The sequence below is a fragment of the Pipistrellus kuhlii genome, unplaced genomic scaffold (genome assembly GCF_014108245.1).
Source record: "Pipistrellus kuhlii isolate mPipKuh1 unplaced genomic scaffold, mPipKuh1.p scaffold_m20_p_14, whole genome shotgun sequence".
Lineage (NCBI taxonomy): Eukaryota > Metazoa > Chordata > Mammalia > Chiroptera > Vespertilionidae > Pipistrellus > Pipistrellus kuhlii.
In genome coordinates this window covers 3,232,270-3,248,711 of record NW_023425449.1, presented here as the reverse complement: position 1 = coordinate 3,248,711, position 16,442 = coordinate 3,232,270, and the positions used below count along the sequence as shown (strand labels likewise).

Here is a 16,442-nt window from a genome sequence, read left to right as displayed (position 1 = left end):
GTTATAGGATCTGTCACGGTGCCCACTTGTTGCCTTTCAAAAACACGCTTTCACTTGCAAATGTATTTCACCCTGCATCACAATGAGTTGTGTCATAACTGAATTTTCGTAATTCTGTCAAATGTGGAGCATGGCCCATTTACAAAAGGAAAATTGCCCATCCTTGGTAGAGTGTTCTCAGCATATGCTACTCGGTTAACATCTCTCTCAGATGTGAACGTTCTGACTCACATTAGGGGTTCCAATTAAAAAAAAAATTGCCTCTACAATTGCTAGCAAACCTTTTGACAGGCACATCCAGCTTTTGTTCCCAGTTTGTTTTTTTTTTTAATATATTTTTATTGATTTCAGAGAGGAAGAGAGAGGGAGATAAAAACATCAATGATGAGAGAGAATCCTGCATGCTCCCTACTGGGAACGGAGCCTGAAACCCGGGCATGGGCTCTGACCAGGAATCGAACCGTGACCTCTGGGTTCATGGGTTAACACTTAACCACTGAACCACACCAGCCAGGCTGTTCCAGGTTTTGAATTTTGTTTCTGTCATTGAAAACTTACTCTTTTTTGCTCTGGCTGTTAAGACACAGAAGTATTACCGTATTTTTCGGACCATAAGACGCACTTTTTTCCCCCCAGAAGTGGGGGGAAAAAGTCCCTGCGTCTTATGGTCCAAATATAGCCTACACATATACTTTAAAAAAAAAAGTTTTTTTACTTGTCCGGTTCTGTGTGGTCTCTGTGTGCTTGCCCGGCTCTAAAATGGTTCTAAATGCTGCTGTTTACTTTACAGGGTTGATTACATGTGTTTATCACTGTGATGTTGGGTTTTAATGCACACAAAATATTTTAGGACACTATTTGTTTCAGAATCTTTTTTTCTTCATTTCCCTTCTCTAAAAACTGGTGCGTCTTATGGTCCTGAGCGTCTTATGGTCCGAAAAATACGGTATATAGCCGAAACCAGTTTGGCTCAGTGGATAAAGCATCAGCCTGCGGATTGAAGGGTCCCAGGTTCAATTCCAGTCAAGGGCATGTAACTTGGTTGCTGGCACATCCCCAGTGGGAGATTGTGCAGGAGGCAGCTGGTCGATGTTTCTAGCTCTCTGTCCCTCTCCCTTCCTCTCTGTAAAAAAATCAATAAAATATATTTTTTTTAAAAAGAAATATTATATAAACTAATTTATTAAATTACTATGTTTAAGTGGACATCAGTGTTAACTGGATCTACAGGTAATTGTTTTCGATATCTTTCATTTCTCTTTTGTGAACAAACTGACTTTTCTCCTACCCCCAGCTCATGTCAGCATCTTGAATTCGGCAGTTCAGACCTAACTTGTAGGACACCGATTTTATGTTGTCTGCCCTACACATCCCCTTCTTTTAGGAACTATACTCTCCCTTCCTTGACTCCATGTGATTCTCTAGAGTAGGGGTGTCGAACTCAATCAGAGAAGGGGCCAAAATCTAAAATCCAGCCTAAATCGCGGGCCGAATGGTTTACTGAACAGTCATAAACTGTCATTGTGATGGAAACGCAGCGGAGTGCAGTGATGACAGCGCGGTGCGGGCCACATTGCAAGGCCTGGCGGGACGGATTTGGCCCGCGGGCCTTGTGTTTGACACATGTGCTCTAGAGAGTGTCAATCATGTATCTCCACATTCCCAATCAGAGAGCTGGGCCCAGGCTGTCCAATCAGAGCATCCCAGACTCCTGAAAGCAGCATCGATGGGTTTTCCAATAGGCATTAATCTCAAGTGAGGCCAACCACGGAGCTCTATGGGTGTCTGAGATGGATGCTGGGATAAAGAGCAAAGCTCCTTTTCCTAGAAGGTCCAGCTAGCTACTGGTGACCATATTTGCCATACATGAGAGAGCTCACTTAGTAAAAGTGATGCCAACCAAAGGATGGCAAGCGATGGAGAGAGGAAGGGAGAGTCTTGGTAGCATCACTTAAACCACTAGATCTACAGAACTATCCCACCCTCATGCCGGTCCAGCCATGAATTCCCCAGGGATGCCAGCAACTATACTTCTAGTAGAGGCCCATTGCAGGAAGATTCCTGCAATAGGGCTTCCTGCAGCAGTCTCCGCTGCCCTGCCTGCTTCCCTCCCTTCTCTGCAGCCCTGCTTGCTTGCTTCTCCAAAGCTTTGCTCCCTCCTGCAGTGCTTGGCTTTCTTCTATGTGGTCTTCAGTCTTCCCTCTGCACCTGGATATGCAAATTAGCCGCCATATTGGCTGGGCTAATTTGCGTGCTTGCTCCTGATTGGCTGATGGGCGTGGCTGGTGGGTGTGGCGGAGGTATGGTCAATTTGCATGTTTCTCTTTCATTAGATAGGATATTAGCATAAGCTGGTCTAAGATGGGTTTCTAGCAATAAAACTAAGAGAGCCCTGGCTAATCTTTTTCTAGGTTCCAGTAGCATCTTCACAGGTGGATATGTTACCTTGGATAAACGAGTCCCTGCCTCATCTGTAAACTGGGAGTCATTATATCCACCTCAGAGGACTGTTATAAATAATCAGATAATACACATAACAGAATGGGAGACAATATTTGCAAATCACATAGGTGATAAGGGCCTAGTTTCTAAAATATAGAAGCTCTTACACTTCAACAATAAAAAGACAAACAACCAATTTTCAAAATGGGCAAAGAACTTGAATAGACAGTTTCCCAAAGAAGATATGCAAATGGATAAGCACTTGGAAAGATGCTCCATATATCATTAGTCATTAGAGAAATGCAAATCAAAAGCACAATGAAACATCACTTCACACCCGGCAGGATGGCGGTAATTAAAAGCACGGAAAACAAGCGTTGGAGAGAATGCAGAGAAACAGGAACCCTCGTGCACTGCGGGTGGGGATGCGAAATGGTGCAGCAGCTTCGAAAACGAGCTGGCGTTTCCTCAAAAGGTGAAACACAGTGCTAGCATGGTCCCAGCAGGCCCCCACCGAGGTACATACGGGAGAGAAATGAAAACACACACCCACACTTGTACGTGGATGCTTTTAAGGAGCGTTATTCTTACTAGTCAATTCGTGGAAACAACCCAAATATCCATCAATAGATGAATGAAAACGCAAACCACGATCCATCCCATACAATGGAGTATCATTCGGCCACAGAAAAGGGGATAAAGGACTGATACAGGCGACCACGTGGATGAAACTTGCAAACACATTATGCTAAGTAATTATGTGTTTCCATTTATAGGACATTTTTTAGGAAATGTCCAGAAGGGTGAAGGGAGGGAGGAGGAACGGCTGCCAATGGGTAGGGGGTTCTTTGGGGAGTGATGACAATGTTTTGGAATTAAGACTGTGGTGATGGTTCCAAGGCTTGGTGAATACCCTACCAGCCACTGAATGTTACACCCCTAGAGGGTAAATGTTGTGTTATGTAAATTATACCCCAATTTAAACAATAATCACTATAATACAGGTTTAAGGCCCAAGGTATCCATTAATAACCACCAGAATGGCTACCACTTAGGACCTGCTGTGTAGAAGGACATTTACAGACAAGATTTTGTTTCCGCCTCACAACAACTCTGCAGAGTGGCGACGACTCCCCTCCTGCGCCACTGAAAGGACCCTGAGGCCCAGAGGAGGGGCCCTGCAGCTCTGTTTGGAAGAGCCCAGAAAGATGCACCCACAAGTCTGCGGGGTTTCAGAGGGCAAGCCCTCCCTCCTCCATTGGAAACACATAATATACACTGCAGTCTGTATAAGCAGTACCTCGATGCATGTGGCAGGCACTCCTGGCCAGCTCCCTTCTGTCTGTGCTCCCTTTCTTGCTCCCTTTCTTCCCTGACGGAGCCTCCTTGGGTTTAGGCAGTAACGTGCTCAGCTGGTGTGGCTGCACGCCTAAGTCCAGCCGCGGAGATAGATGCAAGCCGAGGAGATAGAGGCAGGACTTTTAGGAAAGTGTCTTAAAAAGAGGTAATTCGGCAAGAGAGAGAGCCCCTTGCTCTCCTTCCCCCGCCTCTTCCATCCCCCTGCCGGTCCTTGGATGTGATGGCTGAGGCTCCAGCAGCCACTTTGGAGCAACAGGTAGTATGATGAGGATGGCAAAACCAGAGACAGAAGCAGCTTGGGCCCCTGATAACCAATGGAGGCACCACCTGACTTTGGACTAGCTCCAGACTTCTTTGGTCTGAGAAAAAGAAGAAGAAGAAAAAAACAAACAAACCCTAATTGCTAATGTTATTTTGATTTTTGTTGCTATGCAGCTGAAATGTAATTCTAACTTTTACCGGGCCTATGAAGGAACATGCTGAACCAACTAAGAACGAACAACAACAACAAAAGCTCAGAAGTCACATTACGAGAATTCTATCAGACCTTTCCCCCAACTTATTCTCTTTGTTCCAGATTCTATATTCAGAGGCTTAGCCAGTCTACTGAATTATTCCGAGGACAGTCACCGAGGCTTATTTTGTGAAGTTATAGAATCACTGGGAAGACGGGTCTCAATTTACCAAGTACAGACAAATACATATTAGGAGCACTTAAATGTCATCTCAGGAATTGATTCAGAAATGCAGCCACAGAGGAGCCAACAGGCTCCGTGCGTGGGTTTCTGAAGAAGCAATTGTACGTATACAACCTCTGGACAATTGGGTTAAGAGAGAAGAGACGGGGCAGACTCCAGACCGGAAGTAGGGTGATAGAGCTCCGAGACTGCTGTGCTTGAACATCCATGTTCTGCCCCATCCTTCAAGGGCAACCAGAAAGACATCATTTTGTCTTCCAGAATTATTTCCCCTGCCAGAAAGACAAATGCAGTGGCCTTTCCACAGCTGAAATGGAAGCACAGCTTTGTTGCTTATTTATTTACATAAGATGGATGGGATACTTATTAGTCGATGTATTATGTATAACCCGACAGCAGGTTGGTACAGTATTGTGGGGTCAAGAATGGGTTTTCTTTCATTATCCACGTTTCTATGTAGGGTTAAGAATTCAAGCCCACAATGACAAAAGTAAGGACAGAACATGTGGAGGGAGAAAATATTTTTCGCCGTTTGATTCCATTGCCTAACGTATCTGGTTTTGTATACGCTGTGGCTGGCTGCGGCTCGTACCCCTAAAGGTCTTCATGAGGGTGAAAAATTCTGCTGTCCTTCCGTGTTACAGGCAGCATTGGTGTATGTGTACATGTGAGTGAGAAGACAGAATTCACATTATATCGGAGTACAGTCCTTTCTGCACACTTTGGGTGGAATTTTTACTCTTTTCCTTTTCCTAATAGAGCACATACACATACACACTCAGAAATAACCCACACACTCAGAAATAACATGAACAGATACACACACATATACACACACACACAGAAACCGCCCCCCAGATACATATTCAGAAATAATAAGGATAGACAGATACACACACACACTCAGAAATAATATGGACAAACACACACACACACTCACGGTCGGCAAGTGCACACAATGGTGACCGTGTAATGAAATCTCCACAAAGCCCCTCCACTGTAGGGGTGGGTCCAGCTTCCGGTCGGTGCCACATCCCTGTGCTGGACGGAAGGCAGGGACCGGAGAGGACACGGAACTGTGCAGCCCTCACCGGACACCGGGCCCCTGCTGGCCATTCCTGAGTTGTGTCCTTTATAATAAACGGGTGACGGTAAGCCACCTGCTTTCCGGAGTCCAGTGAGTCATTCTGACAAACTACTGAACGTGAGGGGCTGTGGAAGCCTCTGTATTGACAGCCCGTCCACCGGAAGCACCCCTGAGACTCGTGGCTGGCGTGGGAGCGGGGAGCACCCCATGGAGCTGGGCCCTCACCTGTGGGGCGGTGCTATCTCCGGGGACTCGGTGTCAGGACGGAATTGATTGCCTGACGCCCAGGTGGAAAGCTGGAAAGTTGCCTGGGGTCAGGGGTGGTGTCAGAGAACAAAGGACATCACACCCACGAACACTCGATGTCACGGCACGTGCTGGACACTCCCCGCCTCCTCCTCCAGAGGTGACACTCCCAGGAGCCACCTGCAGACTCGCACAGGCGGAGCTCGCCACCGGCTCAGCTGCTGGCTCCCGGTGGCTCTGGCTCACCTCCGGCAGGCCACCCTGCTCTGCCGGCTCCCAGTGAAGACGGCGCTTCGTGCACAGGCCACACTGGTCTACGCCCGTCTAGACTCTCAGCTGAGCCCCTGGGGAGGGAACTGGAATCTTCTAGAACTGCACGTGCTGACAGCAGGGTAAGCCAACTCCCCATCATGCCCCGCCAGGCCCCGTCAGGCCTTTCAGTCCAAATTAGATAAAGGCGATCCCAAGGCGGTAGATCAGAGACTCAAACCAGAGGACACGCCCTGAGACCGAATGGATGGACCCCACGAGGCCAGCAGGGAAGGGCTTCCGGATAAAATAAAGACAGGATCCACCGTCTCCTCCACGCACGGGACAGACCCGCACGGAGAACGGGGCGATTACAGCTTTTCAGGTGCAGCATCAAGGCTGTCAGCTCCGCCGTGTAATTTAAGAGCCGGTCTGCAGACAAGCATTCATTCCGGGCTGGGATGGTCACCTCCCCTCCCCTGTGTGTGCCGAGTGAGCGAGGGATGAAAGGAAAGGAGTATAGACTCAGCAGGAGGAGGAGCTGTCTCTGGTCTCTATTAAGAGACTGGAGCGAATTAGATGCTCAATACACAGTTGTAGAACGAACATTTTAAAGTGCAAGGAGAGTCAGGGGTTGAGCGATAAACCAGCAGGGTCACGGTTCCATTCCCAGTCAGGGCACATGCCCAGGGCGTGAGCTTGATCCCCAGTAGGGGGCGTGCAGGAGGCAACAGATCAATGATTCTCTCCCAACACTAATGTTTCTCTCTCTCTCTTCCCCTCGCCCTTCCTCTCTGAAATCAATAAAAATACATTTTAAATAACAAACAATGAAATGAAATGGAAGGAGAGACGCTCAGGAAGGCTCGGTGATGAGCCTCGCTCATCTGTTTTCCTGGAGTTCGGGGTGTGGCAGGCGGGAGCTGATCCTCGCACTCTGAAGGCGAGCAGGAAGACATAAAGGGAGGGCGGGAAGGACGCAGGAAGCGAGACCCGAACCGCCGCCCCTCCCCACTCTTAGGCCAGGCAGAAGCATCCTCTGTGCATCTGACCCAGGAGCGGCCGACGCCCTGGAATGCCGGCAGGGTTTTCAGCAGCCTCAATGATCGCGAAAGGGCCTTCACGGGAGAACGCGAACGTTAGCGTTTTCTCTAAAACACGCTTCTTTGCCTTCTGCTCCCCGGAATCCCAGGCTTCCCACCCACCCCTCCCAACTATGTCAGAAATGCAGCTCGGAGCTCAGAGGTCAGCGCAAGGGGACACATTTCCCATCCACGCTCAGCGCTCATTCCCAGACCCCTATCCCGCCGCCAAAGGGGGACATCAGCTGTGCACCGGGAAATCCAATTTGGCTGACAGCGGGTGGCACACTAATGACAGGGCGTCTGCCTTGACCTTGGGGAAGGCGAAGGCTGTTTAGAGGGGGAGGTGGCTAGGGGGGGCAGTCACAGCGGTTGTTCCTGGGCTTGGTGTGGGTGCGTCAAAAGTTTAGGTCAGCCTGAATACAGCAAACCCACACTCTCTTAACTATGACAAAAAAGCCCAACACTTTCTTGCATCCATGAGCCGATGGTGAAACTGGTTCTGTCCTATGTTGTTTTGCTTCACGTCGCAGACCCCAACGAGGATGGTACAGGAGGACTTACTGCACATAAAATGGTCTAGGTCCTAAGTATCCCGTTCAAGGAATTAACTTCTACATCATGGAACCGGCACCCTGACCCTCCGGAGGCCCCCCGCCCCCGCTCCGTGCTCCCTGCAGGGCAGTTCTGCCCTCCTGCCCCAGGAGAGCCAGGGTCCCGCAGACGACTCCGGAGCGCCCTGCACCAGCTGTGTGCACGTTTAGGTAAGAGGGAAACAGACCCGATTCTGCTTTCAGCCAATGTTTTCAGGTGACTTTAAGACCCGCTCAGGTTCCGTGGGTTTCCTCTGCCTTGTTCTCACAGATCTTCCTGCCCAGCGTAAGTTTTTTTTTTTTTTATCGTCCTCTAACCCCCACCCCCACCCACTGAGGTCAGAGTCCTTAGACTCCATCCTGGGTCCCTACGCTCAGTATTCCCAGCTGCAACATGGGGCGATTCATACTTTTACCAGGAGGCAGCCTGGCTCAGAGGGAAAAGGCGAAGACCCGGAGGCCGGAATAACTGACTTCAGACCCAGCTGGGCAAGTTCATGGTCATCTGTGAAATGAGCGGCGTCTCTCAGGCCTGCCGGGTGGCTGGGTGGGCTGAAGGAAGGGACATTTCTGAAGAGCCACTCGGCTGGACTAGTGCCCATTACTGTTGGCGGGGTCCTTGCTGCTTCTACGTCCGACTGCGTTCTGGTGCCACCGCCTCCCACCTTTCCTTCTGCATAAAGGAGACAGGTGAGCCAAAACCGGTTTGGTTCAGTGGATAGAACGTCAGCCTGAGGACTGAAAGGCCCCAGGTTCGATTCCGGTCAAGGGCATGTACCTTGGTTGTGGGCACATTCCCAGTAGGAGGTGTGCAAGAGGCAGCTGATCCATGATTCTCTCTCATCGATGTTTCTCTCTATCCCTCTCTCTTCCCTCTCTGAAAAAATCAATAAAATATATTTTTAAAAAATAAAATAAAATAAAATAAAGGAGACAGGTGAGGTGACCTAAGGCACTTGGTAAGTTGACAGGTAGATGTAGGAAGCAGTTATAGGGTTAAGCCTCGGACTGACCTGCTGGCAAAGTCGCAAACAAATCCCAGCTTGGAGGGCACAGCCCTCTAAGCATAATTACGCTTTGATCTTGTGACAGCTCACTAAATCCTTCCTGGGTAGCTAATGGGCTGTGGGAGGGGCAGCAAGTGCTGCCAAAACAAGTGAGACTTACAAGAACATTGTAAATCACTTTGTTTACCCTTGACCATAAAATAAACCATCATGGAGGAGTCTGGATCTGTTCTGTGGCCTTAGCCCAGCACAGAAGATCCACCTAGACCCAACTCTTTCTCTTTGTCTGTCTTTTCTCCATCCTTTGCCGCCCCTCCCTCAGGCTCGCCGAACCCTTGGCTGTACTGGCGCGGCACAAGTAGACAAATCTCCCCTCCTCCCCCTTCCGTGATCTGTTCGCCATTGATACCCCCATCCAAGGACTTGAGTTGGGTCACATTGTGCACTTCAACGTGCCCCCCTCCCCAAAGAATCCCTCCACGCTCCCCAGGCTGGGCCCCCCCGACAGGCCGGCCGAGGCCACTCACCGATTCCATAGTGTGTCTCTCGAAAAACTGGAGAGCCGGCAGGCTGACGATCTCATGTCTCAGGTGTCACACGCACCAGAAGACGACCTGCATGGGGCAGGGAGAAAGGGACAAGCGTCAGGCAGGGGCCTGGGCAGAGCAGTGTCTCGGGGGTATTCTCACCGCCGGGGGGCTGGCCAGCAGGTGCAGGGACACAGCCGGGAGGCCACTGCCGTCGCAGGGAGCCACGCTCGGGCTGACACCGCCATGGCTCAGGGTGGGCGAAGGCTCGGGAGCCGTCATCTTGCGTTCTATTTCTAGCTCTCCAAGGCAGAGCAATTTACACGTCATTCACTTCCCGAGGCCTAGGCTCCTCAACAAGGGATGGAAGGGTGCTGACCAGGTGCGACAGACAGACAGACAGACAGACAGACAGCTGTGTGCCCACAGGAGACAGAGGTGTCCCCCCAGCGAAGAAGGAGATAGAGATGAAGATCCATATTTCAGCCCCTCCACACCCGAGAGAGGGTTTTAATTAATGCGTGCATATCGCAGCTTAATTAACCGCTGAGCGTGCAGAGTTCGGGAAGCCTGGGATGGAAGGTGTTACATAAGGGAACCGCTTCCGATGGATTCACGGGATGGATGGGAAGTCGAGGCGGGGCGGTGGGAACCAGATGAGCGAAGGGATCTGTGGAGTCCCTCCTCCAGGGATCCCCACCTCAGATCCTGGGCTCTTCCATCTGGGTCCAGACACAGGGACACCGTCATCTCCATGACCCCTGTATCTAATCCATCCCCAAGCTCTGTCTGCCTTATTCCCTAAGGATCTCTCAGCCCTTCTCCCTCTCTGTCTCCACTGGCACAGCCCTGGACCAAGCCACCCTCTCTCCATCCCTCTCGGTTGGGCCGCTCCAGCTGCCTAATGGGTCCTCCCGCATCATCCTTTCTTCTTCAGGAAGCTGGTCCCCCACACGGAAGCGAGATTAACTCTTTTCTTTTTATATGTTTTATTATGGAGATGTTTGTAAACACAACAATAGAGAAGCGTTCCGAGAACCCCATGTATCCACCACGTAGCCCCAATCTCCATCAACCCAACTTCATCTGTACCCTAAAAAAATCCAGCCATCTTTTTATTTTAGTCATAGATAGTACAGCATGTATGGCTAAGATAAGGCCTTTTAGAAAATACCACTGGTATAACTGCAATACCAGTGAATATCTAAAAAGGTAACTCCTCAATTCACCAGATGCTCAATGTTCCAATTTCTAATAGTCTCATGGATGTTAAAAATTTTAACAACTGTTTTTAAAAATCCAGATCCAGATGAGGTTCACACCTTAGGACTGGACGAGAAGCAGAAGGAGAAATTTAAAACACAAGTGTGACTGTCATTCCCCACCTTCCCACCCCCAGCCTCACATTTCCCAGAGGCTCCTTAGAGCTTTAGGATAAAAGCCTGTCACTGAACAAGGGCTGACTCCTGCCCACATGCCTGGCTTCCGCTTGTCCACCCGGGCTCTCTGCTGCAGACCCAGGACCTTCTTCCAGATCCCGGAACCGGCCACGGCTCCTCTGCCCCAGGTCCTTTGCACATGCCCTCTCCTTTCCCCCGGAAGGCTCCTCATGCACCCCCTTTCCCCAGTGAGCTCCCGTACGTCCTTAAGTCTGACTTCCATCGCCCGGCACCCTCCACAACATTAATAACTACGCGTCAGTTCAATGATTGAACCACTCCTTTCAAACTCAGATGCTGATGGCGATTGACTGAAATCTTCCATTGAAGTGCGAATCGCGTATTTACGTTAGTTGGGGAAAACGGACGGTCTCATCCCTGAGTTCCTACGGAAGAGGGATGGACTCGGGAGAGCCAGGCGATCTTGAGAAGGACGGACAACGTTGGAGGACTCACTCGTCCCAATTTCCAAACTGACTGCGAAGCCGAGTAAGCAGCACAGCGTGCTCCCCATAGGAATCGCAGACTGTGATCATCCCGTGACAGTCCCCTCCTAGGCAAGACGTACCCAGCACACGGCTACGGAAAGTAAGGCCTGGTTACTGGAAACAGTCCCAGCCAACCCCTGCCACTTACGCCTCTTGCTTTTCCTGCTTCACCCACGCGCACAAACCGAGACACGTACAGAGAGACTGGACCACTCTGCTCTCTCTTCACTCCATCCCCTCTGACATAGACTTGGCAGTATCCGCACTACAGTGGGTAGTGGTGACTTCTCTGTCCCCCTAGATTCCAGACAGGACCACTGACTTGCTTAGCCAGTGGAAGGTGGAGGTGACAATGTGTGGGTCCCAGGTCTCTCCCATCGCTCTCCTAGGATGGGCCATGGCGGGAGTATGTCTCCCAAGCCCCGCAGGTTACAGAGTTTGTTACCTGGCAGAAATAGACTACTATACACGGGCACAGGAATTGATGAGCACCAGTGAGGGTCACCACGGGCTGGAAGAAATGGAAGCCTGGCACACACAGAGCACAGGTGTGATGCCCTCACAGCAATCCTGCAAGGCAGGCGCTGGGCCAGCTTTACAGGTGAGGAAATTGAGGCCCTACTGTGTCCAGGACAGTGTGTGACAGTAGTGGGACCCAACCCAGGCTGTCTAATCAGAAAGTCCCAGCCAGGCTCTCCCTCTATGAAAGGGTCTTACGGACCCTCAGACACAGCTGTCCCCAGGAGTCCCTGGTCCACTCCCCACCCCCACCCCGCAGCCCTTGTTCCCTGAGAGGCTCCCAGGACCAAGTGCAGAGGCCACGGGGCTTAACTGAAGCCGGATGGATGCCCTGGGTTCCAATCCAGCTCTGCCCGGAGCAGAGCTGTGGCCTGGGCGATGAGCCTCTTGGGCTCTCAGGTCCTGTGGGGTGTGAAACCCGGCTGCGAACCTTAGCCCGCCTGCGTCACCAGCCTGGCGTGACCCCCCAGAGAGACGGTGTGTGAAAGAGCCGTGTGAGCGGCGACACCACCGTCAGCTCACACCTGCTCCGAGACCGAAGACACTCTAATTAGATCAGCGTCCACGTATACGTCAGGATCGCACCCCGCTGCTCTGGGACCCATTTACACTTTGAGACTAATCCCCCCCCCCCAAAGAGATGATTTATTTCCAGTTGAGCAATCCAGGCCCATCACAAAGAATAGTAAGGCACGGAGCTAAGATATTTGACTATTTGAACACTTAGACATAAATACTGTTAGGATTTTAAGGTTATTTCCTTTCTGGGACTTTGTCAGGGTGAAATACATAATGCATTTCACTTAAAATGATTTTCATAGAACCAGGGAACTACCGGTAACTGAAGAAAATCCATTGCGTCGTTCATTCATTCATTCATTCATTCATGACTTGTACCAATCCTATGGCAGGGACTCCTCTAGATCCCTGAAGAAGGACCAATCACAAAAGTATGTTCAGGATCAAAAGGAAATAACAGCCGTCCGCTCACTGCCTTTTCAACTCAGCAAATAGGGAGCACCTACTGTATGCTGGGCACTTGCTAACAATGCCAACAGAAGTCACTACGACGGCACCAACAGCTTTCTTGCTAGACCCTATCGATGGCTTTTTGTCTCATTATTAGAAGTCAGCCCTCAGCACAAAGGCCCCTGGTGAGACCTCAGATCCGGGCTCACTGGTGCGTTAATTGTCCTTTCCTGCTTCCCTTCCCACGTCACAAAGGCTGGGATAACTAAGTCCTCACCTCCTCCAGTCCCAGGAAGCATTAGCGGGGAAGGGGAGGGGGTGCGGGGGCGGGGGGGGGGGGAGGCAGGTAAAGCACGGGACAAAATGACGCTTCCCCGGAGCCGATGGATAAATGGCACAAGGACTGATGGTATTAACATCCCGTTCAACCCGCACCACCACCCCACGGGAGGCTGAAATGCAGGTGTTTGTGAAGTGATTTGTCCGAGGCCACGCCCGTTCCTCTCAGGAGCCGGGGCGCAATCCCACCTGGGACCCTCTGCGAGTGGAGAACACACCTGAGAATTGTGCCACCCGGTGGGGGCGGGTAAGGAGGGGGAAAGGAAGCCGGGGCATTTATGCTCCGATGCCTGGGCATGGCCAGGGGAGGGGCTCAAACCGATTCCAAAAGCCGGCCTGCAACACAGGCCCTGTCTGTGCCTCCCGGGCCGGGCTCCTGTCACAGGCGGGGAACACACAGCGTCCCTAAGTAAAGGCTCAATACATGCATCGGTGAGGGTGTGATCCTAAGCCCTGCAGTCTCCTCTGCACCCTCTCGTTTCCCACTGCCACCGGCGTCGAGAGATTGAAGATATGTACCTCCCGGAGCGAACCAGAATTCATCCCCGCCAAGCGCCGCCATGTGCTTTATCTGGCCCCCTCGCTACCCCCCCCCCCCCCCCCGCCTCTCCTCCGTGGCCTTCGGAGCGGCAGTCAGGACAGCGCGGCCTGCGTGCCAGCAGAAATGAGAGACATACATCATCTGGTGCGCAAACCCGTCTTCGCTGCCAAGTCCCCAAATAGGTGCTGAGTTTTGCAGGGCAGACGTGACTCCGCGGATGTTGGGGCTGGCATCCTCCCGCAGAGGATGTCAGGGGCGCCTGAGTCACCGGCAGCTGGCTCCGGCTCGGGCCGCTTCTCTTTCCCCACAACATCTCGGCCCGCTGCCTTCCTATTTACCGATGTGATTTCCCCCGCCCCATGGAAACGGCATTTAGAAGGCGGCCTGACGCACATGTACGCCCGTCTCCCTCTTGTCTGTCCGCGGCCCGCCTTGTCTAGCCCCGCCCCCTTGAAATTCCCTTCCTTCCAGAAAGCTCTCTCCAACTCCACAGCAACAATCCATCCACTTCTGATTGCATACTCCAGTGGTCGGCAAACTGCGGCTCTCGAGCCACAACGCGACTCTCTGGCCCCTGGAGTGTGGCTCTCCCACAAAATACAATACCACGGCCTGGGCGGTTCTCTGTTGAAGAAGTGGCGTTAGAAAGAAGTTTAAGTTTTAAAAATGTGGCTCTCCAAAGAAATTTCAATCGCTGTACTTTGATATTTGGCTCTGTGGACTGATGAGTTTGCCGACTGCTGTCCTACTCTATTAAGAATGGCAACAATCACAACAGGGGCCCCTTATTGGGCAATCCCTAGGCGCCAGACCCCTCCTGGGCGTGCTCCCTATCTCATTCGATCCTCACCGTAGCCCTGCGAGGAACCGACGGTGTGAATTTCACAGGGAAGGAAGCCGAGGCTCCCAGAAGTGGTGTAACATGTCCCACGTCGGGGAGGGCACGTTCAGGATTCTGACTCGGAACGGCTGGACGTCGAAGCTCGAGGCTTCACTCACTACGCTCCGCAAGGCAGCAGGCTGATGACTGAGTGCACCCCGTGCTGTATTCCCTTCTGATTTCGTTCCAAACAGCGAAGGCAAACCTCCTCTCTGGGGGGGCGTTCCTGAATGGTGAATCCAGGGAACTACTACGGGTGGGTCACAGGGATTTCCTATCCATGACCAGGCCTCTCAGCTTCCATACCCACTAGCAAGCAGTACGTCCTGCCTCCCTACCTGCTCGGAGGAACCCCAAGTTAGGCACCTGTGGCCTCTGGCCAGGTGACTCCGGACTCATGCCTTTACCCATCCACCAGCAAGTGTTAGGGATGGGCAGCGTCTGCGGACTCTATCTGCCCAGGATGAGCCAAGCCCGGCATATGGCACCGAGGGAAGCAGACCAGATCGCAAAGAAGCCTTCCCATGAAAGCCAGGGAAAGCTGGCGTTTTCCGCCTGGCAGTGCCCAGCCCTCTGGACCGGGGCTCCCGCCCTGCCTCACCCACTGATTAAAATGACCATCAGCCCTAGCTGGGTCGGCTCAGTGGATAGAGCCCTGGCCCACGACTGAAGGCTCCCGGGTTCGGTTCCAGTCAAGGGCACGTAGCTTGGTTCCCCATGCAGGAGGCAATCCATTGATGTGTCTCTCTCGCATCGATATTTCTCTCTGTCTCTCCCTCTCCCTTCCGCTCTCTCTAAAAATCAATGGGGAAATATCCTCAGGTGAGGATTCACAAAAAACAAAACAAAACAACAAAATCAGAACAACAATCGGAGAGGGTTTGTTCTCTCCTCTGCGAAGAAGCCACTGTGAAGGGCCTGTGGTCAGAAACGCCGGCACCGCTGTCTTGCTGGTGAAACCAGGACAACTGGCCTCATGACTTACATCCTGCTGCTGACTGTACGGTACGCGGGGCCGGGCAGCGAGGCGAGGCGAGCAGGTGGAGCTGACGGTCCAGTGTGGGCGGGAAGCAGGTTTAGAGACAACAGACAGGATGAACCCTTGCAGAGATGTAATCTGGGTGTGGACACCGTGTCCTGGGCCCTGCCTCGTAAACATGGGGCGAGGGCCTTCCCCAGCTGGCACATCCCGTGACGAGAAGACGCTGCTGGGGAAACGCGACCGCTCATCCACTCATTCACCGAGGTAATATCTGTGAAGCTAACCAGCAAGGATCTCATGACGGCTGCACCCTGCCCGGCTGGTGTGGCTCAATGGTCGACATCGACCTATGAACCAGGGGGGGGTCACTGTTCGATTCCCGATCAGGGCACCTGCCCAGGTTGCAGGAGCTGGGGGAGTCTCCGGAGCAGTGGAAAGAGAACAGCCTTGGGGGCAGGAAGACATACCTTCCCACACTGGCTGGCCCACGTAACTGCTGAGTGACCGTGGGCAATGAACTCCGCCTCTCTGAGCCTGTATCAGACTATGGTAGCAGACTATGGTAGTGCCCACACCCATTGTCTTGATGGACTCACAAGTCCATTGAAGGACAAGTACACCCACTGAAGTCTCTCCTGAGACTTCCTGCCCGAGAGCTTGCTCTCGGCCACCATGAGCAGCTGAAGGGCCCGGGACCAATGTCCCAAGGCACCGTCCCCAGACCAGGAGGTGGGAAAGGCTAGCACAGAGCAGAGGCACGGTGGCCGACTGCCACCTCCGTGACAACCCACAACCAGCAGGACATCGGCAGCCCCAGGTCCTGGCTCAGCAAGGCTGGCACCACGGACGTGGCTCCTACAGCTGGTCATCCTGTTGTCCGTGGGCACCGCCCCAGGGACAGCCAAGAGGACACAGCTGAGGCCCGAAGTCACCTTCCAGGCGCAGCTCCCCCATGCCTGCCTCCACCGCCCAAGGACACGGGAACCAGGATGGCA

At 52.2% G+C, this 16,442-nt stretch overlaps 1 protein-coding gene across 4 annotated transcripts in view; it reads right to left on the bottom strand.

The window, feature by feature from the left end:
• ASAP1 (ArfGAP with SH3 domain, ankyrin repeat and PH domain 1) overlaps positions 1-16,442 on the bottom strand; it is a 189,732-nt gene that overhangs the window by 153,209 nt on the left and 20,081 nt on the right. For all 4 annotated transcript variants that reach the window (XM_036437548.2, XM_036437550.2, XM_036437549.2 and 1 more), the window contains exon 2: positions 9,291-9,377. In XM_036437548.2, coding sequence (XP_036293441.1) covers positions 9,291-9,346 — 56 coding nt within the window. In that variant the 5' untranslated portion in view covers positions 9,347-9,377. The remainder of the gene's footprint in view (positions 1-9,290; positions 9,378-16,442) is intronic.